At 41.9% G+C, this 24,014-nt stretch overlaps 1 protein-coding gene and 1 long non-coding RNA gene across 2 annotated transcripts in view; one reads left to right on the forward strand and one right to left on the reverse strand.

Moving 5' to 3' along the window:
* Positions 1-12,259, reverse strand: part of LOC142666381 (uncharacterized) — a 27,363-nt gene extending 15,104 nt beyond the window's left edge. The window contains exon 1 of the long non-coding RNA XR_012851673.1: positions 12,102-12,259. This is a non-coding gene — a long non-coding RNA (uncharacterized LOC142666381). The remainder of the gene's footprint in view (positions 1-12,101) is intronic.
* Positions 1-13,069, forward strand: part of GPRC5C (G protein-coupled receptor class C group 5 member C) — a 16,429-nt gene extending 3,360 nt beyond the window's left edge. Inside the window, exons 2-5 of the mRNA XM_075846402.1 lie at positions 7,170-8,202; positions 8,886-8,980; positions 9,709-9,846; positions 10,623-13,069. Coding sequence (XP_075702517.1) covers positions 7,173-8,202; positions 8,886-8,980; positions 9,709-9,846; positions 10,623-10,652 — 1,293 coding nt within the window. The 5' untranslated portion in view covers positions 7,170-7,172 and the 3' untranslated portion in view covers positions 10,653-13,069. The remainder of the gene's footprint in view (positions 1-7,169; positions 8,203-8,885; positions 8,981-9,708; positions 9,847-10,622) is intronic.
* The last annotated feature ends 10,945 nt before the right edge of the window (positions 13,070-24,014 follow it).

A 24,014-nucleotide genomic window follows, 5' to 3' on the forward strand; every position in this document is an offset into this window, starting at 1 on the left:
ACATGTGTATGGAGGAGGGAGATGGAGGTGCCCACTGTGATACATGTGTATGCAGGAGGGGAGATGGAGGTGCCCACTGTGATACATGTGTATGCAGGAGGGGAGATGGAGGTGCCCACTGTGATACATGTGTATGCAGGAGGGGAGATGGAGGTGCCCACTGTGATACATGTGTATGCAGGAGGGGAGATGGAGGTGCCCACTGTGATACGCGTGTATGCAGGAGGGGAGATGGAGGTGCCCACTGTGATACACGTGTATGCAGGAGGGGAGATGGAGGTGCCCACTGTGATACATGTGTATGTAGGGGGGAGATGGAGGTGCCCACTGTGATACATGTGTATGGAGGAGAGGAGATGGAGGTGCCCACTGTGATACATGTGTAGGGAGATGGAGGTGCCCATCCCTATGTGTATAAGTGTTTGGTCAACCCTTCTATACACCTCCGCTATAAGTCCAATTGTCAGATCAGGTGTAAAATGGCCATAGATAGAAGATAACTGTTAGAAATGACTTTTCTATGGTGGAAGTGGAGATAAGCGTTGATCAGACACATATGGCGCCACTTATCTCGGGATGGTCTGTGGCTAGCTGTAGGCCTGACGCTGGCCACAGATCTTTAGTAGTTTTAGTCCAAAAGATCTTATAATGTTTGGCCGCCCTTGATCATGATTGGGGTCAACCGTCAATAAGGGGACCCCCTTTATAAAGTGAACACTTGAATCCACAGTGGACAATTCAGGGTTAAAAACCAAGTGACCTCTAAGTTCATTTGTTCTTGAGTTGTGTTTTCGGTCCCCGTGTTTACAGTAAACAGGCTGCCCCTTGTCAACCGGTGCGTCCTACTAATGTGAACATGGCCCCGGGCACCAACTGTACGTGTGCAGGTTGGATTGTGTGTTGTGCTTGGGTGACCTCGCATGTGAAAGTAGCCTGGGCATGTTAAAAGAAACAGCCTATAACACTGACCTATAGCGCCACCGCTGACCCTGCCATGCAACAACACTCATCAGTTGTAATATCAGCTGCCGGCTTAAAGGAATTTCGTTTTGTGATTGAATTCTATTTAAGAGGTCCGTCCACCTTTTCAATCAATGATTTCATGAATTCAATGCATGTAAAACAAAAAAACTTGCTATCGTTATGTGTATACAGCTCCTATGCTCAGCTATGGGTCTCCATGGTTGGAGACTACAAAATAGAACCCTGTGTAGACTGATCTGCAGCCATGTGTTATCCCATTCCCTTTGCCCCTACTTCTTGCCATCCAGGAGACAGCAAAAGTGGGGGTAATACCTGACTACATGGTATGTTAGTGTCCTATAAACATAGGTCTGCATAGGAGCTGTATACATAAAACGGTAGGAGATTTTTGTAGTCTCATCCTGCCGTGCCCTTATAATACCATACAGTGCCCAAATAACACAGCGGAGTTTGCGGATTTCCCTGCATCAGAGATTTATAGTTGCCATGACAAGAAGGGTAGAAGGGCATTTGACCCGGCCTTAAAAGCCCATGTATATTAGATTGATGTTGATGGATCCTGTCAAGTTTCTCACTGAGGATCTGATGTGTCTTGGGGCCCTTTTTCCCCACAGCAAAAATAATTCGGGATCTGGCCCGCTGGCAGGGAGGCCCAAAAACTTTCACCCAAAGGACCACATTTTTTTTTTAGAGTTCCCCTCTAAAAAACATAGATTTTCAATACCAACCAAGTATCTGTAGATATGTGACGCGAACAGAAACTGGCCCCTAATAAGAGGACTCTAATTAGGGTAAATTGGCCCCTTCCTGAGGGATTTATTAGGGAAGAAGGGTGATGGCCTGGGCCGTATCATCCGTACAATTGTATGTAAATCCTCCTGTGTGTACTAATTATATAAACAATCGCGAGCAGACGTTACCTTCACCCGTCACATCCTTCCTGCCACCCATCACCTGCTCCACCAAATCAAACCTGTTTACTTTTCCCACCGATCACCCTCAGTTATGGCCCGTCCGGGACAATTCAGGCCGACCCATTTGTCTTTTATAGATTGACGCCGCCAGCAAGGCACCCTCCCCCACCTAAGTCCCTGACTTGTCTTGTAAAAACTGCTTTTCCAGACTGCTGAAGGATTCACCATCTATATCAATATCTAGATCATTCCTGGTTTAATTAGCGCCACCTACATGTGAATATTTGTAATACGATCTGTTGATCTAGGAAAGCCAGGTGCAAGTTGGTATAGCTGCCGTTATAACTTGTTACCCATATTTTCTAGACTTCTCAAGGAGTCACTATCTACATCAATATCTACATGAAACCAAACTTGAATAGCGCCACCTACATGTGTATATGCGTAAACATTGATCTGTTTCTGGAAAGCTGGGTGCCGATCATTATAGTTACCGTTACACCTATTGCAGTGGTCGTTACCCTGATTATCTAGGCTCCTTAAGAATTTACCATATACATCAATATCTACATCCTACCTGTCTCGAATTATGCCACCTACATGTGAATATTTGTGAATATAGATCTGATCCTAGGAAAGTGGAGTGCCAATCAGTATAGCTGCCATTACAACTCTTGTAGCAATTGTTAACCCAATTCTCTAGACTGCTCAATGAGCCACCATCTACAGCAATATCTACATCATACCTGTCTTGAATAGCGCCACCTACATGTGTATATGCATACATATTCATCTTTTTTGGGAAAGCTGGGTGCCGATCAGTATAGTTACCATTACAACTACATCTCAGCTTGTCTTAATAGTAGAAAATATGTTCTTACATGTGTGGACATTGATGTAGATGGGGATCTGGAGCCACGCAAGGTCCTTGCACATGACAGAAATCAGAACGGAAGAGGTTACGATTAGGATTTTTCAAAAAATGTAAAAACGATTTCTGGGAAAGCTGGGTGTCACTAATTCGACTGTCATTCCAGCTTCTGTACAGGTCGTCACCCAGCTTTTCTAGATTCACAAACACCAGATATGCCCAATATCTCCGCAATATGAGATTGGCGGATATTTCACTTCATAACTAGCCATGCAGGAATCTGGGAAAGCTGGGTGAACACATTTTTGGGGTAGTAATGGCCACCATATTGTTTGTCCACCAGCTTACCTAGAAACACAAGACCTCACACGATGACTTGTATTGCTGATGATTTCTTAATTTTAGGGGCAAATGCCCCTTAAGCCAGTCATGTATGGACCGAGTGACAAAAACAAAACCAGCCCGTGAGATGACAGCTGGTATATACTGGGTGCGAGTACAGGAGTTGGATCACTATGCCCACAGGGCATCCCTTTTATGAATGCACTTTCCATTTGCCAAAATCAACATCAATCTCACAACCCGTCAGACCAAAGTCATCGATCACCGAGGTTTCCGGCTCAGTTGTATTTAGAACGTTCTCCACAAGGGGTGTTGAGGTGTGATATGAGTCTTGAGAGTTGGGCAATACGGCCAAGATTGTACAAAAGCTCCTCCTGCTGATCCCTCAGCGATCAGCTGTAATCGGTGAGGAAATTTAGAATTATGTGTTAAATTTCCCTGCAGTGCCGCCACAGGGGAAATGAAGTATTACAAAGTGTCCATTCACATCAATGGATTGTCTCTGTAATACAGGAAAGGACAGGTCTATGTAACCTCTATCCAAAAAAAAAAATTTTTCATACACACCCAGGACCTAATACTACTGGACTTCCTTTTAACTTACAAGATTAAACTTGGAAAATCGATTCCATTTTAAACGCCTTCAGCGCCGGATCCTACCTTTGTCCCCTGTTTCTCTACTTGCTACCCGTGTGCCGACACGAGGATCCGGGCGCTATCAACGACACACCGGAGTGTGTCAGGTGAGCTGGAGGATTTCTCCACATGTTTTTTTCTGTAACCTCTATCCACTCTGGCCTAGAGATGAAGATCCTGAACAGAAGACCCCCCCCCCCCCACCCTATTAATTCCCTCCATGAAAACGGGTTTTCTAAACTGGACAACACCTTTAAACGGGGGACATTTCCCCTTTAAATAATACAATCCATGTACTATACACGGATTTCAAGGGCAAAATAAAACGGTTTTGCCCCTATTTCGGCTTCGTCTGACCTTTTGCGTACATGGCGGGAGCGGCTGTGGTGCCGCAGGCAGCACAATTCTGTGGGACGCGAGACAAATGAGGGGAGTGTGGACGGAGGATGGGTGGGGTGGCGGTAATTCACGTGTAACACCTGTGATAAAATCTGCTGCCTAGGTAACGGATTGCGGTAAACATGACTATGACAAATGGCAAATCATTAGACGCTCGCCTGGCAACCAGAACGCTGGATACATAATGGGTTCCTCTGAGACCCTGGGGGTTTAATTGGAACCCGTCATCAGTTTTGAGGTCTCATGTATTAGGTTTGTGGTTTCAATCTTATAAAATGGTCTAGCAAATGATTGAGGTTTGTAAATGGACTGAGAAGATTGACGTTTAGGGCGGGGCTTAAAGGGGAGCTCCACTAGAAATTATTTGGCAAATATTTCTTAGGGAGTCCATCAGGCTCTCTAATAAATAGTCTCTGCAGCCACCCATACACATCACACGTCACTGTTTTGATAGCTCTGGGCTTGCCGAGTTAAGCTCGGTGACCACCAGGACGTCCATATTAATGTAGAAAACAGTGAGATTTTTTGAGAAATCTAGGACATTTTTGAATTATCCTTAATCAAAAGGGGCGTGGCTTGTATTTGGCTAAGCTGCAATACCACACACAGCCTATGGAGTGGCGCTATTTCTAGAAATCTTAAACCCTTTAAATTTTATTTCACGTCATTCATTTAAAATACTATTGCTCTACTCTTATGGGGAAGAGAGGCAGGTGACATCATTGTAGGTGGGGTATGACATCACTTAGGGGGCGTGGCTAATTACCTAGAGTGCAGAAACTAGAAAATAATGGCAGATAGCAGGCAGGCAGGAGACACGAGTCGTATTGGGCACAATAATTCTCAGAACATGTTGGAGGTGACAATTTCTTTAATTTCCTCTGTTCCGGGAAGCTATTACGTCTCCTCTCTTCCCTTAAACCCAAGTGGAGTTTCCTCGCACATTCCGCAGGCGGCCACTTACAGTACGTGACCCCTACAGGCGCTTCCTGAAATACGCAGGAAAAGACTCAGCAATCCTCGCCACTGAATTCCCATAACTATTGCATATGGGATTGTATATGGGCCTATAAGGGGCTTTTAAAGGGAAGTCGCAGTGAAAATACTTAATGCTGGATGGAATTCTGCACCAGGACTTGTGATTAGGATTTAATATGGATTTAAAGGGGACGTGTACTATATCTGCTTTGCACATTAGTGAATTTTGGGTCCACCAGGACAGACGGCCACAGTCCAAGATCAAGCATACACATATCAGGACCAGACTTCCTATCTATAGTCGATCACTTGATCAGCCCTATATTACATGTATGATCGATCCTGAGGTGTCTACAGTGACCTACTGCCCGACCCTCCAAGACAGAAGGCCCTGCAAGGGTCAGGAGCAAGTGGCCCCTCCTCACCAAAACTCAGTGTACTGGAATCTACCTAGGCTGGCACCCAAGAATCCCCTCATAATTCTAGGTTTGGGTGGGTTGCAGGGGGGTACCTGATGGTCAACCACATCTCCATGGACTCCTGGGAGGGACACCCATATGTACTCACTGAAACTATACCCACTTTTACTACAGTAACAGCTAATTTATTAGCACTATTAATCTATTCATGAAAGGTTGTCACAGCCCAACCTATATTACTTGCATGACTTAAAGGAATTGTCCATTTTAAACAAATTTACTAAACGCCCTGATCAGACTCCCCTCTTCACACAACCACAGCAATCTTTCTCTAACTGGTCCCCTTTTTATATAGTATAGTATCTGTCAAAATTAAGCTAAACCCAATATTCATAATTCCAATACTACTTTGTTAGTTAGCTGCTAATTATACTGCGGTGACAACGAAGTCATTAGTAATTTATGACCACTATTCCCCAATTCATGAAAATGAATGAATGATTGTCACAGCCCCGCCCATATTCATAGCTTCACTTAAAAGGGATTGTCCACTTTCGACAATTTTTTAAAATGTCATGATTGGACCTCTCTGTATTAGCCAAAGCACTGCTCTCCATTCCGGGAAGCTGCTGGCTGAATTTAACCCATTGATTCCAACATGCAAAGTTTAATGCTTCATTTCTTTACTAACCTACTGGTTACTGTGCATGTGATTAGTTACAGAGATGTTGACCAAACCTTAGTGATGTGCAGTCATGTGTTACTGCCTTGGTCACACTAAATGCTGTGTTTTTTTTATGGACCTGGCACACCCTGGTGACAACTATTTAAAAGCTCCTGGGACTTAAAGGGTTAAAGTTTTTTTATATACGTGACTGCCAGATGGGGAACAATATGTTTGTAATCATCTTCATCCTGTGATATGGCGGATCTTGTGTAAACATTCTGTTATCATGATGAAAACACAAGTCAGCTGTTGCGGTCTGCTCCTCTGAGGCTTACAAATGTGGTATTGTGAGGGACTACACGTCCCAGCATGCTGACCCCTTATATCCTGACAATCTTTGGCTCTAGGCCATTCTGTGGGAGGACTTCAAAGTTCAGCACAAAAAGAACCTGGTTATGCATTATTGGATGGGAGGCGGATTTAATCTTACCTTATACATAGCTCTAGGAAGGTACTGGTTCACCTTGAGGAGATCCAGCTGGTTCAGGGAGTTTTACACGCAATGCTCTCTGGGAAAAGTATGCAAATTAGCATACATAGGCAGATATGTCATTTAGGTATGGAATGGACCTACAAACCCTGTTAGAAGGTCGGTGTTTTCTACTTGCTCTACAGACTATCAGGAAACGGACTTCTATGAATATAAAAAAAGTGCCCCTTAGGGTCCATATAGCCCTGGCACCACCCCTAACCCTTCAGGGCATCATTGGATCGCTCGCCCAGCAGCAAGAGGGAGTGATTTCCATTACACCATTACGTTCTAGTATTGTTATTTATGACACTCCCTCGATGTAGCTCCAGCATGGGACACATACGGTGAATGTTCATGGACATAATTCTTGTTGGGTATTTCGAGAGATACATCTTCTTTTAACTTTTTGTTTCTATATTCCTTATAGGAAATGGCTCTTCTCAACGGTTTTCGTCCATCTGGGACCATCTTGGCTTCTGCGTGGCTTTTGACCATCTTCTCAAATTTGGCCGAGGCTCAGACGGCTCCTACTGGATGTGGAGAAGGATTAAACTCGCTCTACTATAACTTATGTGACCTGTCGGCAGCATGGGGCATTGTCCTACAAGCCATAACAAGTGCCGGCATTGTATCTTCCTTCATTCTCACCATTGTATTAGTAGCCAGCACCCCCTTTATTCAGGACAAGAGGAAGAAGAGCATGCTGGGAACTCAAGTGTTTTTCCTCCTTGGCACTTTGGGACTTTTTTGTCTTGTGTTTGATATGGTGGTCAAACAAGATTTCTCAACTTGTGCATCTCGAAGATTCCTCTTTGGTGTCTTCTTTGCCATTTGCTTCTCCTGCTTGTGGGTCCATGCAAGTAATCTCAACTATTTGGTGAGGAGAAACTCTGGACCAAGCGGTTGGTGGATTATTGGCGTGGCCATTGCCCTATCTCTGGTAGAAGTGATCATCAACACAGAGTGGCTGATCATCACCATCGTACGAAGCAGTAGTACTGAGGTAAAGTGTCAATATGCCAACGCGGACTTTGTAATGGCGTTGATATACGTCATGTTCCTCATCGTTGCCGGATTTGTGACGGCCTGGCCAGCCTTGTGTGGGCGATATGGTCACTGGAAGAAGCACGCGGTCTTCATTCTACTCACTCTTTTCCTATCCGCTTGCATTTGGATCGTGTGGATTGTTATGTTTGTCTATGGAAACGCTCAGGTTGGAAACCCTTTGTATTGGGATGACCCAACATTGGCTATTGCTCTGGTATCAAATGCCTGGACCTTTGTGTTCCTCTATATCATCCCGGAGATCTCTCAGTTGACCAAGCCAAGTTTAGAGCAGACATTTGAAGAAGACCTTTACCCTACAAGAGGAGTAGGGTATGAAACCATCCTCAAGGAGCAAACCTCTCAGAGCATGTATGTGGAGAACAAAGCTTTCTCCATGGATGAGCCACAGTCTGGTAAGCACTTATGGTTGAATTCCTACAGTATAGACCTTATCCACACCCAAGTGGTGCAGTAGGGAGGGTGGAGAGCTTTTGGTCTCACCACTGCCTGTGGGTCTGCGGGACCTAAAGGGTTCTCCAAATCTTATGGTAGGTTCAAGGGACATGCCAGGAGATTGTACCAGCAAGATCTGAAGGTGCTGAGGACCTCTTAGAGACCAAAGATCTTCAACAATACTCTTGTATTTCCACTTCATTGATGTTTCGTACAATGTAGTTGGACCAAATCATAGAAATATCTGACTTTGCCTGAAACGGTTCTGGTGGTGCATACGAGTACTGTAGACCTTTTGGTTCGGGTCCGAGCTCATAGAGTCCCACTAATAACACCACAAGTGAAATTCACTCGCATGTCACAATGACATCACAAAAAGAAGATTTGACGGTGGATATGCCCTCTAAGGGTTGGTCTATTTTGAGGTATACTGGGGTAAAACCAAGGTTGGAATAGAGTTTTATGGAGACAGCAAATGAAAGCAGCATTCTGATTTGTTGCTATTAGTCCCAGTACTCCTATGGAAACACAGATGCCACAGCACAGGGACAGGAAGTGATGTCATGGGGACATAGGTAGAAAATTATACACATCTACAGTAGTAAGCTGTAATTAACTCGGATATGTATTTTTCTCTTGCCAGCTAAGAGGCCTGTATCTCCATACAGCGGATACAATGGACAGATCAGGAGCAGCGTCTATCAGCCCACGGAAATGGCGTTAATGAATAAAAACACGGTAAGGGCCAAGTGCGAGCCTGCGGCTGTAAGCTCTTCCGTATAATGCTATTCCTTCTCCCGGATAGCAGATACACTGCAGCTATTCATAGTATACCGGGTACACATCCAAAACAGACACCGCTTCTTAAAGTCACACAACCCAATTAAAGGGACTGTAACCAGAGTCATTCCTGACTTCTCATTGGCGCATATCCAAGAAGTTGGTATATAAGCATTGGTTGTGTCTTCTACATTAGATATGCTGTGCCCTTTGCAGACTTTACCATATCCCCATTAAAGGGGTCCTCCCAATTCTATAAATGACATACAAAACATCCAAATGTTGTAATATACAAGCCCTATATTTGCAGTCTGCAGGACTCCTAAGGGCTCAGGCGTACCTCAGAGTACAGCCTACATTGCACATGGGCTGGGATATTATAGATTTGCACATTAAAGGGGGAATATACCACCTTAAAAAGCACAATAAGCATTTATTTCCATATGGCTTGAAGTGTTTTTACGCCTACATTCTTCAAATAATGGTGCAGATTTTTGGTCCCAATTTTAATTGAACCTGACAGCTATGTGGTTTTCAAAACCACATAATACAAGCCGGACATGATAATCAGCGCCCGGAGGTGTATTGGCTCCTTATCAGGCCCGGCTATGGCATGCGGCGGTTTCTATTAATTAGCTGGTAAGCTTCTACCACACAACTCATACTTCTCCTTCCTTCTGCCACAGACAGAACTTCCGTATGATGTGATCATTCCCAGAGCCACTGCCAACACTCATCCGGCTGTGGCTGCCAGCGGGAACTCCACACTGAGAGCCGAGGACGCATTCTCTGCACAGAACCGTCACAGTTCAAATAACGGACAGGTAAAAATACATACGCGCATCTCACTTGGGTACTATTTCCGATGAGTGTATATAGAATTAATCTATATAAATACAATACATTACTTATCCTGTACTGATCCGGAGTCATATCCTGTATTATACTCCAGAGCTGCACTCACTATTCTGCTGGTGGAGTCACTGTGTACATACATTACATTATTTATCCTGTACTGATTCTAAGTTACATCCTGTATTATACTCCAGAGCTGCACTCACTATTCTGCTGGTGGAGTCACTGTGTACATACATTACATTACTTATCCTGTACTGATCCGGAGTTACATCCTGTATTATACTCCAGGGCTGCACTCACTATTCTGCTGGTGGAGTCACTGTGTATATACATTACATTACTTATCCTGTACTGATCCTGAGTTATATCCTGTATTATACTCCAGAGCTGCACTCACTATTCTGATGTGGAGTCACTGTGTACATACATTACATTACTTATCCAGTACTGATCCTGAGTTACATCCTGTATTATACTCCAGAGCTGCATTCACTATTCTGCTGGAGGAGTCACTGTGTATATACAATACATTACTTATCCTGTACTGATGCTGAGTTACATCCTGTATTATACTCCAGAGCTGCACTCACTATTCTGCTGGTGGGGGTCACTGTGTACATACATTACATTACTTATCCTGTACTGATCCTGAGGATTACATGTATGCATATATATCTGTGTCTGTGTTTCACCTAAGACTTTGACATTTACAGTGTTTTCTTTTTTATTATTTCTGTTTCAGGCCAATTCTTCCCCCTACAGTCAGTGGTGAGGTCCAATTTTTGCAGCCACCAAAGCTGGATCCCCCTCCTCCCTTCTCCTACCATCCAGTATAACGGACTAAAGAAAGTCTTGTCACACAGCTGACACTCTAATTGTAGAGAATCGTTACCAGGACCGACCATACATGATGTATATCATTACCACTGTTGATATATACTATGTCCTGTAACAAGGCGACTCATATATACTATACAGTCCAAGCATCTTCCACCATTATGGGCCGAAAGCAAAAGTTGGAGGGGGGGGGGGGTTAAAGCTCATTGCAAGGTCAATTTTTTTAATTACAGGCTAACGTGGCGTTACCACGGGTGGTTTAATGCTTTATTTGCACAATCCTTTTTGAAGTTTATCTGTTGCCTTCTTATCCTGGAGGCGGCCATTTTGTACTCAGGTCTCAATGATGTCACTAGTTTCCTAGTGTATTGATAGACTGAATTCTCACGATGGCATAATGGCTGCTTCTATACTAGGTCCTATAGGTACTCTAAGTGGATAGTATAAAGCAGTGGCCATCAACCTGTGGCTCTTCATCTACTGCTAAACTACGACTCCCAGCGTGGACGCTGGCAGTCAGGGGCGTAAAAAAACAAAACAACACGACTTCTCTGAAAGTACAACTCCCAGCATGGCCTGACAATTGATCATCAGACTACTCTGCCTCCATATGTGCCCATTATACTGTGCAGGCATAAACCCCCCCCCCCCCCCCCCCCCAAATAAATTCAGACCCAAAAGTAGTCCTGGTCAGAAAATTAATCTAGACCAGACCTCAAAAGTAATTCATACTCCTGAAAAGACAACCACATAAATCCAAACCAGACCCAACCCTTAAAATTAATGCAGACCCCAAAATTAACTCAGGCACCAAAATTGATCCAGACTAAAAAAAATAATCCACAGCCGAAACCCGACCCCCAAAATTAATTGATCCCAGATCAGACCCAAAAAATTATTCAGACACTCTACCAGACCCCAAAATTAATCCAGGCCCAAGCCAACCCTAAATTTAATTTAGGCCCCAAACCAGACCCCAAAATTAATTGATCCCAGATTAATTCAAACCCTTTACCAGGCCCCAAAATTAATCAAGACCCAAACCTTAAAATTAATTCAGACCCCAAACCAGACCCCAGTATTAATTCAGACACCAAACCAGACCCCAGTATTAATTCAGACACCAAAATTAATCTAGAGCCGAGACCCGACCCAAAAAATACTTGATTCCAGAGCAGAGTCCAAAATTAATTCAGACTCTCTACCCCAATTTTAATTTAAACCCTAGACCAGAACGGAAAAATTATCTACAGACCAGACCCCAGAATAAATACAGACCCACAAAATGAAACCATATCCTAGACCAAACTGCAAAAAAGTTTCAGACCTTAGACATAACCCAAAATGAATTTATATCCCAGATCACACCTCTCCATTTACTTACCGCTCCCGGGTCCTCTTCACCTCGGGGCACAGGGTCCCGACACCGGCAGCGGAACCCGAGGGTCAAGAGGACCCAGGAACGTGGAGCAGTTACGCCCCTGCTGAGAATTGTAGTCTCGCAAGAGCTGGAGAGTCAAGGGTTGGAGACCAGTGATCTAAAGCAACAGGCCTCATGGATCAGGACCAATAGGGGTCTTATTTCTCTTAGCAACCAATCAGAGTTTAGCTTTCATTTTCTACACTGCACTGGAAAATGGTGGTCTCTGATTGGTTGCTATGGGTAACAAGACGACTTTTTCCTTTCAGGCTGTTGTGATGCATGAGCCTCAATACTCTTTTCAGCCCTGTGGCAATAAGAAGTTATATAATGTCTGCTGCCGTACTGCTACTAAGTAAATACCAGTGCCTTGGAAACAACTGACATGTTCTAAGTCCGTTTATTTTACCAGCTGTTTACGGAGCAGCTGTGGGATGAAAATCTTAATATTTTTTATGTGTATTTTATTTACCTGACGTTCTGTATGAAGAGTGTTATTTTTACACTTTGTTTTGCGTGTGAAAGTGACGAATGATTGGATGTTGGCGTGAGTGCGTTGGCTATGGCGGCAATCGTGGGATCCTGTCACCGCGATTGCGCCAGTTTCTAGAAAAGCAAACATGTTCTATTTAAATCACCTAAAAAAAAAAAAAAACATGAAAAAACTCTTTCACTTCTCGTGAATTCATAGCTGAGGTAATAAGAGAAAAAAAACCTGAATATTTAAATTAAATTTGTCGTTATATTGTAATTATTTGTGAATAAAAAAAATTGTATATTTCATAGCTTAATTTTGGATTTTGAAATGTTTGCTATTATGTATCGTTCCATTATTCCACTCATTCTCCTTACCCCTCCTACTTTTCCCAGAATTCTGTTCAAATTCTAAAGAGCTACCGGACACTCTTTATAAAAGACCCTTTATCCCTCATTAAAACTGCGAAAAACCGTTTTTTAATATGTTGCTTCTATGCTAAGATATGATCACTTGAAGTTACAGGCCCAAAGCCTGAGGCTGCACTACTGAGACATTCAGATGATAACATTACCTATTTTTTATAGAAGCAGTAGGTGTGGCTGAAGGTCATACAATATGGAAGACTGTGGCATAACTATGGAGGCCTCTATAATTGGGAGTTCAGGCACAAAAATGGACTGTAAACGCCCATCAGTCCTATAATTCTCCTTATCCATCTATCTCTTCCTAGTACTTTATGGCGGGCGTGAGTACTTTCACAATACAATAGCTAGCTGATGTAACCTAAGGTCATTCAGTATATATAATGGTGACATCTCCATATAGGTCACTACTGTGATGGGGCCTCCAATCTTGGTAGGCCCACTGGGCCCCTACCACATTTGTCTTGAGTCTGAGACACTCCCACTGTCCTCGGATTGGCTAGAGCCAGAGTTCTAACTAATCCTTGAACAGAGGGAGTGTCTTAGACTCAGTCTTAGTGGCCATTTTGAAAAAAACACAGTGAGGGAATCCTAAAACGGCAGATTCACAGCATAGGGGGCAACTGGAGGGCACCAGGTAATATTACTACATATACTCCGTCACATTTATAGTTTTGTCCGGAGACTGGAGGGTCACTTTAATTCTCCCAATCTCCTTCTAGAACTTGACATGAGTTCATCAATGGGAGGTGTATCCAAAGTTAGGAGCGAAGTGGCTACTGGGCCGGTCATCGGACAATGGGCCCCTGTATATTAGGGCCCACAGTACCCTGCCCTATTGATATTGGTAATTAGTTTTATGGAGTCACAGTTTAAGGACGTTATCACTCCAACAAGGAACAGCCGCCATAAGGTGACATTTATCTTGTGAAGATCTATGTGACAAAAACAATGTCAACGCCGAACATGCAAAGTGGAATTTTCCGTTGACCCCGTATAATCCTGCTCAAACATCAGATTCAGACAACGTTTTCCATTATGCAAAAACAACTTTGTGTTCATTCAAGCATATTATTTGTTCTTCCTTAGGCTTAGCCATAAATTCTCTAACCTCTAAGTGATGGGACACCAGCTTTCGATCCATAGTCATTAAGGGACTGATGACGTCATCAAATTCCTTCAACTTTTACTGACGCTTTTTTGAGAAGTAGAGACTTGAGGGTCAGTTATAGTAAAAAAAATTACCATTTTCCAGATCTCTGCTTGCTGCCCATCCTGATTATGTTCAGCTGTCCAACAGATACTCCCCTATCCCTATTTCTGCAGTCCTCTTCACCAGGGCAGGCTCCAGGTTCATGTGGGCCCTTGGGCGACACAGATTTAGTGGGCCCCTTTGCAGGGGAACTCATGGCGTCAATAAAATGTCAGAAAACTGCAGTTTGTGCCCCCACATAAAAGTTAGGTCCTGTTTATGCCCCCATATAGAAGTTAGGCTACCAGTTTGTGACCCCATATAGAAGTTGTCGCAGTACACCGCGTATATAGTGCCACACACACTCCCTGTAGATACTGCCACACCCCACTGAAGATAGCGCCACACACCCCGCCCTGTAGATAGCGCTACATCAAACCTCCATGTAGATAGCGCCACACACCCCACCCTGTAGATAATGCTACACCCAAACTACCTGTAGATAGCGCCATTGGGGCTCCCGTGTCCCCAGCCAGAGCATTGCCGATGCTCTGGTCGGGGATTCCTCTCCCAGAGGAGCCCCTGACGTCACTGTCCATATATAGATAGTGATGTCAGGGGCTTCTCCAGAAGCGGAATCCCCGGCCAGAGTGTCAGCTACACTCTGGCTTGGGGGTTCCTGTCCCGGAGGAGCCCATGACGTCACTGTCCATATAAGGACAGGGGCTCATCTAGGAGAGGAATCCCTGACCAGAGCATCGGCAACATTCTGGCCGGATATTCCGTTCCTGGAGGAGCCATGACGGCAGGGTAAAGCACCCAGAGGCCAAGTGGTCCCCTCCATGGGCAGCATGTTATATGCAGCAGCGTGCAGGAGTGAAGAGGACTGCAGGGTCTGGGAGATCTACCCTTTTTCTAGGAGTCTCCCAGATGTTCCTGGAAGTGTTGGCAGGTATCGATATGTTATATATGGTGGCTCTATACCAGCGCTTTAGTTTAATACTTTTCTAAGTAACAAAAATAAGCGCTACTGGATCGAGGTAGGAACGTGTCTGTACAAAAAGGAGAAAGAGATGAAGCACTTAAAAGGAAAGGGTTGCGTTTCAGAGAGCAATTTAGCTTTATGTGTTATTAAGAGGCTACAGTTGTAAAAACAGCCCATAGGACTGAGGAAGCGTACTGCCCGAGGGGCGCCTGCTTACTTGGCAACCAGCACAATGGAGAATTTGTTTAACGTCTTTAAGAGCATTTATGGAGAACATGAGGTGTGAAGCTTCTGGGCCTTACTGAAAAACTATACCTGGTCCCATACAGGCTGCCATATATGATAATGTCAGTCTATATAGGATCTATATAATGTGTAAGGCTGGGTGAGAACTTTGTCTCAGGTGGCACCATTTCCTAATTCCTGTAAAAATAACGCGGTATGGACCAGTCATTTAGGCAGTATCTGTGCCAACCCAGATAGAAGAGGCTTATGGGAAAGTTAGAAGGACGAGATATGGCTATAGAGATGGGGAATTGGTGGCTGGTGGGGCATGAGCCTCAGGTGCTGGGTGTGTGGTGGGCGAACCACTGGCAACAATAAACATGAATTAAAAGGGCATGCCCAACTGGACAACCTCTGTCCATATGCCCACTGGAGCATATAGAGAATAGAGTAGCTAAAAAAACAAAAAACATGGGGGATAAAATCGGTGAAAGTGGCACTAATAGGGACTATTTTATGGGCACCGATATGGTTATATGGGAACTACTAGAGCGAATGCCACCCTTTGGGCACAAACATGTGGTTTGCACTGTAGTATGGGCTTTTCACTAACAGGAAAAATATGGGCACTTCTATGTGACTCTTGTTATTAAAAGCGCACATGAAAAGGGCAATAAACCAAATCTTCGTCCCCGAGTGTGGTGGATAAGCTGTCAAACAATTATGTGACCTTGTCATCTGCAAAAAGATGAATTATCATGGTCTGAACGAAAGCAACCCATAGTGTAGGTGCAGCACAGGAGAAGTATTGTAGCATTGCCCTACATCATATATTTGGTTGTGGCTCAGCCTGGTACTGCAGCTCACAGCTACTCAGCCCTATAAAGGGTTGTCCAACGCAGGACATTTATCACTTCTCCACAGAATAAGGGTTAGTTGTCTGATCACTAGGGACCACCACCGATCACTAGAACACCAGTCAGTCCCATAGACATTGAATGGAGCGGCAGGGTGCATGTGTGACCACCGCTCCATTCAAACTCCTAATCACTGGGGTCGTGCAGTGACAAGGGGGTCCCTGTTCTAGTTGGGGTCCCAGGGGTGGGACCCCGAGCAATCAGACATTTTTCACCTATCCACAAAATAGCGGATATATGTCCTTCTTGTGACAACCACGTTAAATGAAAATAACTGACCTGTAGTACTAGACACAGCCAAACCAAATCCTTGCCCCTTCATGGAGTTGATCGGTGGGGGTGCTGGGAGTCGGACCCCCACCGATCAGATATTGAAGGCCTATGTTAAGGGTGGCCATCAATATTACGGTCCTGGAAAACCCTTATGTCCAAGATCTGTAAACTTTGATACATTGCCCATGTCCATATAGTCCAAACTGATATGGCATATGTCCATTATAAATTTTGTCCAAGGTCCAAATCATAATAGATCCCAGAAGAGGATCCAAAGTTCTCGGCCCGTCATTAATAGTAATCATTGACTAAAGGCTGCAGGACGGTCTCTTAGAATAGTGTAATATAAGTGTGTCGAGGAAATGGCTAAATTTTCTTGCAGATTTTTTCACACCTTAAACTTGAAGCGGTAGGACCATCTACCTATACCGAGACAGATCGTCCACCTTTTCCAATGTGTCATTGTACATTTATTCCAAAGGGAACGACAGACTAGTATCTATTCTCTAGGTAATATTTGAGCCTAGTGACGGAGGGGTAAAGCAGTTAGTGTCGTACCTGTTATAACATGCAGAACCGATAAAAACAAGGGGACATATATGAAAACACAGAAAAAGGCCATACTTGCAAATGGACACAGCCAGGCCAGAAATGCTGATGAAAGGGCGAGCAGGTGCTTTAAATAATAATAGCCACTCCCACTGGTCTTGAGGGGAGTGGTGTGTGGTGCATGGGATGTGTAGTAAGAAATAATAAATGAATAGTGTGTGTGTGCAAGTGTAATACTATGAGTGAAATATAGGGGGCAGTAATGAGTAAAGTGCCTCAATAGAAATAAAATGGATAATGGGGTGCAAGTGTGTGAAACATGGAGGGATAGTGTGTACGTCATGAGGCACAACGTGTATAGCCAGGTAGAAGCCTATTTGTGACGCCTTGATAGTTCATAGAGCGGGCTACCCTGCTTGCTATGCCAAACAACAACACACCATGCTCTCCCAGCATCAAAGACCCAGCTGTGTCCAAGAGAAGCGAATATAAGTAATAATGAAAAATACCTGGGGTATTAGTGATCATTTTGGCCAAAAGGATTATTCATTTATTATTTCTTACTACACATCCCATGCACCACACACCACTCCCCTCAAGACCAGTGGGAGTGGCTATTATTATTTAAAGCACCTGCTCACTCCTTCATCAGCATTTTCTGACCTGGCTGTGTCCATTTGCAAGTATGGCCTTTTTCTGTGTTTTCATATATGTCCCCTTGTTTTTATCGGTTCTGTTTGTACATCAGGAACGTTCTGTCCCATTTAAGGAGTTAGGGACTCGCAAGTCTGGGGATCCTTGTCGTGGATTGCGAGCTGGCGTCCTTTTGGCCAAAATGATTACTAATACCCCAGGTATTTTTCATTACTACATATATTCGCTTCTCTTGGACACAGCTGGGTCTTTGATGCTGGGAGAGCATGGTGTGTTGTTGTTTGGCATAGCAAGCAGGGTAGCCCGCTCTATGAACTATCAAGGCGTCACAAATAGGCTTCTACCTGGCTATACACGTTGTGCCTCATGACGTACACACTATCCCTCCATGTTTCACACACTTGCACCCCATTATCCATTTTATTTCTATTGAGGCACTTTACTCATTACTGCCCCCTATATTTCACTCATAGTATTACACTTGCACACACACACTATTCATTTATTATTTCTTACTACACATCCCATGCACCACACACCACTCCCCTCAAGACCAGTGGGAGTGGCTATTATTATTTAAAGCACCTGCTCACTCCTTCATCAGCATTTTCTGACCTGGCTGTGTCCATTTGCAAGTATGGCCTTTTTCTGTGTTTTCATATATGTCCCCTTGTTTTTATCGGTTCTGTTTGTACATCAGGAACGTTCTGTTCCATTTAAGGAGTTAGGGACTCGCAAGTCTGGGGATCCTTGTCGTGGATTGCGAGCTTGCGTCCTTTTGGCCAAAATGATTACTAATACCCCAGGTATTTTTCATTACTACATATATTCGCTTCTCTTGGACACAGCTGGGTCTTTGATGCTGGGAGAGCATGGTGTGTTGTTGTTTGGCATAGCAAGCAGGGTAGCCCGCTCTATGAACTATCAAGGCGTCACAAATAGGCTTCTACCTGGCTATACACGTTGTGCCTCATGACGTACACACTATCCCTCCATGTTTCACACACTTGCACCCCATTATCCATTTTATTTCTATTGAGGCACTTTACTCATTACTGCCCCCTATATTTCACTCATAGTATTACACTTGCACACACACACTATTCATTTATTATTTCTTACTACACATCCCATGCACCACACACCACTCCCCTCAAGACCAGTGGGAGTGGCTATTATTATTTAAAGCACCTGCTCACTCCTTCATCAGCATTTTCTGACCTGGCTGTGTCCATTTGCAAGTATGGCCTTTTTCTGTGTTTTCATATATGTCCCCTTGTTTTTATCGGTTCTGTTTGTACATCAGGAACGTTCTGTTCCATTTAAGGAGTTAGGGACTCGCAAGTCTGGGGATCCTTGTCGTGGATTGCGAGCTTGCGTCCTTTTGGCCAAAATTATTACTAATACCCCAGGTATTTTTCATTACTACATATATTCGCTTCTCTTGGACACAGCTGGGTCTTTGATGCTGGGAGAGCATGGTGTGTTGTTGTTTGGCATAGCAAGCAGGGTAGCCCGCTCTATGAACTATCAAGGCGTCACAAATAGGCTTCTACCTGGCTATACACGTTGTGCCTCATGACGTACACACTATCCCTCCATGTTTCACACACTTGCACCCCATTATCCATTTTATTTCTATTGAGGCACTTTACTCATTACTGCCCCCTATATTTCACTCATAGTATTACACTTGCACACACACACTATTCATTTATTATTTCTTACTACACATCCCATGCACCACACACCACTCCCCTCAAGACCAGTGGGAGTGGCTATTATTATTTAAAGCACCTGCTCACTCCTTCATCAGCATTTTCTGACCTGGCTGTGTCCATTTGCAAGTATGGCCTTTTTCTGTGTTTTCATATATGTCCCCTTGTTTTTATCGGTTCTGTTTGTACATCAGGAACGTTCTGTTCCATTTAAGGAGTTAGGGACTCGCAAGTCTGGGGATCCTTGTCGTGGATTGCGAGCTTGCGTCCTTTTGGCCAAAATGATTACTAATACCCCAGGTATTTTTCATTACTACATATATTCGCTTCTCTTGGACACAGCTGGGTCTTTGATGCTGGGAGAGCATGGTGTGTTGTTGTTTGGCATAGCAAGCAGGGTAGCCCGCTCTATGAACTATCAAGGCGTCACAAATAGGCTTCTACCTGGCTATACACGTTGTGCCTCATGACGTACACACTATCCCTCCATGTTTCACACACTTGCACCCCATTATCCATTTTATTTCTATTGAGGCACTTTACTCATTACTGCCCCCTATATTTCACTCATAGTATTACACTTGCACACACACACTATTCATTTATTATTTCTTACTACACATCCCATGCACCACACACCACTCCCCTCAAGACCAGTGGGAGTGGCTATTATTATTTAAAGCACCTGCTCACTCCTTCATCAGCATTTTCTGACCTGGCTGTGTCCATTTGCAAGTATGGCCTTTTTCTGTGTTTACCTGTTATAACATGTATGAAGCGGTTTGACAATCTCTGAATTTTGTAAGCTCCGTTGAGTTGTGACTCACAAGCTCCTTCAAAGTATAGACAATAAAAGTTGAATTGTGACCTTTCAGAACTTTTTTTACTGTGAATAAGCAAATTAAAGGGAAACTGTTTCCATGCCTGTGGCAATCTGCTAATAGACAAAAACAATACTACTATATTACAAGAATATAACTGCTATAATACTGCCCCCTATATACAATAATATAACTACTATAATACTGCTCCTATATACAAGAATATAACTACTATAATACTGCCCCTATATACAAGAATATAACGACTATAATACTGCCCCTATATACAAGAATATAACTACTATAATACTGCTCCTATTTACAAGAATATAACTACTATAATACTGCCCCTATATACAAGAATATAACGACTATAATACTGCTCCCTATATACAAGAATATAACTACTATAATACTGCTCCTATATACAAGAATATAACTACTATAATACTGCCCTCTATATACAAGAATATAACTACTATAATACTGCTCTTATATACAAGAATATAACTACTATAATACTGCCTCCTATATACAAGAATATAACTACTATAATACTGCCCCTATATACAAGAATATAACGACTATAATACTGCCACTATATACAAGAATATAACTACTATAATACTACCCCTATATACAGGAATATAACTACTATAATACTTCCCCCTATATACAAGAATATAACTACTATAATACTGCCCCTATATACAAGAATATAACTACTATAATACTGCCACTATATACAAGAATATAACTACTATAATACTGCCCCTATATACAAGAATATAACTACTATAATACTGCTCCTATATACAAGAATATAATTACTATAATACTGACCTTATATACAAGAATATAAATAATATAATACTGCCCCCTACGTACAAGAATATAACTACTATAATACTGCCCCCTATGTACAAGAATATAACTACTATAATACTGCCCCTATATACAAGAATATAACTACTATAATACTGCTCCTATATACAAGAATATAACTACTATAATACTGCTCCTATATACAAGAATATAACTACTATAATACTGCTCCTATATACAAGAATATAATTACTATAATACTGACCTTATATACAAGAATATAGCTACTATAATACTGCTCCCTATATACAAGAATATAACTACTATAATATTGCACCTATATAGTAGAATATAACTACTATAATACTGCCCCTATATACAAGAATATAACTACTATAATACTGCTCCTATATACAAGAATATAACTACTATAATACTGCCCTCTATATACAAGAATATAACTACTATAATACTGCCCCCTATGTACAAGACTATAACTACTATAATACTACCCCTATATACAAGAATATAACTACTATAATACTACTCTCTATATACAAGAATAGAACTACTATAATACTGCCCCCTATATACAAGAATATAACTACTATAATACTGCCCCTATATACAAGAATATAAATACTATAATACTGCCCCCTATATACAAGAATATAACACTGCCCCTATATACAAGAATATAACTACTATAATACTGCTCCCTATGTACAAGAATATAACTACTATAATACTGCCCCCTATATACAAGAATATAACTACTATAATACTGCTCCTATATACAAGAATATAACTACTATAATATTGCACCTATATAGTAGAATATAACTACTATAATACTGCCCCTATATACAAGAATATAACTACTATAATACTGCTCCTATATACAAGAATATAACTACTATAATACTGCCCCTATATACAAGAATATAACTATTATAATACTGCTCCCTATATACAAGAATATAATTACTATTATACTGCCACTATATACAAGAATATAACTACTATAATACTGCCCCTATATACAAGAATATAACTACTATAATACTGTCCCTATATACAAGAATATAACTACTATAATACTGTCCCCTATGTACAAGAATATAACTACTATAATACTGCTCCTATATACAAGAATATAACTACTATAATACTGCTCCTATATACAAGATCAGAACTACTATAATACTGCCTCATATGTACAAGAATATAGCTGCTATAATACTGCTCCCTATATACAAGAATATAACTACTATAATACTGCCCACTATATACAAGAATATAACTACTATAATACTGCTCCTATATACAAGAATATAACTACTATAATACTGCCCCCTCTATACAAGATTATAACTACTATAATACTGCCCCTATATACAAGAATATAACTACTATAATACTGCCCCTATATACAAGAATATAACTATTATAATACTGCTCCCTATATACAAGAATATAACTACTATAATACTGCCCCTATATATACCCCTCTGAAAAAGCCATCCACGCGAAACGCACGTCGGGGTCTCTCCGTACTCGGGAAGTCACTGAACTACAGGAACCATATGGGTTAGTAACATTCTATACTGTGCCCTATATTTTTCACTTGCCTTTTTTTCTTGTGGCTATACTTGTTGGGAAGACTCGTCTTGCTCTATGTGGGCGTATGGAAGCACTTTTTTGGTCACTACTATAGTCCAGCTTACAATTACTTACCTAGAATATTACTATGAGTCTGGCTGTGTATACGATGCAATTTATCTAAATTATATACTCTGGCTTTTTGCCTTTATTGCTACTCAATCGCATTCAATTTTTGCTTCAGCCCTAGCTGACATGTCATTAATTGTCAGAAAGACCCTTTTCTTCCCGTAGCTGCATCTATAAGGAGTGGTTCCTCTATGCCACTTGGGAGGTGTACAGGTCTTGGATTTGCAGTCTAGTTTTAAATTATATGTAATTTGTATTGTCCTAATAAAGTTTATTTTTCTATGCCACTGGCAAACTTTATCCCAATAGTGTATGACTCCTTTGCTCTCAGTGTTTTCCCTATATACAAGAATATAACCACTATAATACTGCCCCCTATGTAGAAGAATATAACTACTATAATACTGCTCCTATATACAAGAATATAATTACTATTATACTGCCCCCTATATACAAGTATATAACTACTATAATACTGCTCCTATATACAAGAATATAACTACTATAATACTGTCCCTTATGTACAAGAATATAACTACTATAATACTACTCCCTATATACAAGAATATAACTACTAGAATACTGCTCCTATATACAAGAATATAACTACTATAATACTGCTCCTATATACAAGAATATAACTACTATAATACTACTATATACAAGAATATAACTACTATAATACTGCCACTATATACAAGAATATAACTACTATAATACTGCTCCTATATACAAGAATATAACTACTATAATACTGCCCACTATATACAAGAATATAACTACTATAATACTGCTCCCTATATACAAGAATATAACTACTATAATACTGCCCACTATATACAAGAATATAACTACTATAATACTGCTCCTATATACAAGAATATAACTACTATAATACTGCCCCCTATGTACAAGAATATAACTACTATAATACTGCTCCTATATACAAGAATACAACTACTATAATACTGCTCCCTATGTACAAGAATATAACTACTATAATAATGCTCCTATATACAAGAATATAACTACTATAATACTGCTTCTATGTCACGGCTATGGGGTATGTGGACCCACTAGGCCGCTC

This window comes from Rhinoderma darwinii, chromosome 13, assembly GCF_050947455.1.
Source record: "Rhinoderma darwinii isolate aRhiDar2 chromosome 13, aRhiDar2.hap1, whole genome shotgun sequence".
Lineage (NCBI taxonomy): Eukaryota > Metazoa > Chordata > Amphibia > Anura > Rhinodermatidae > Rhinoderma > Rhinoderma darwinii.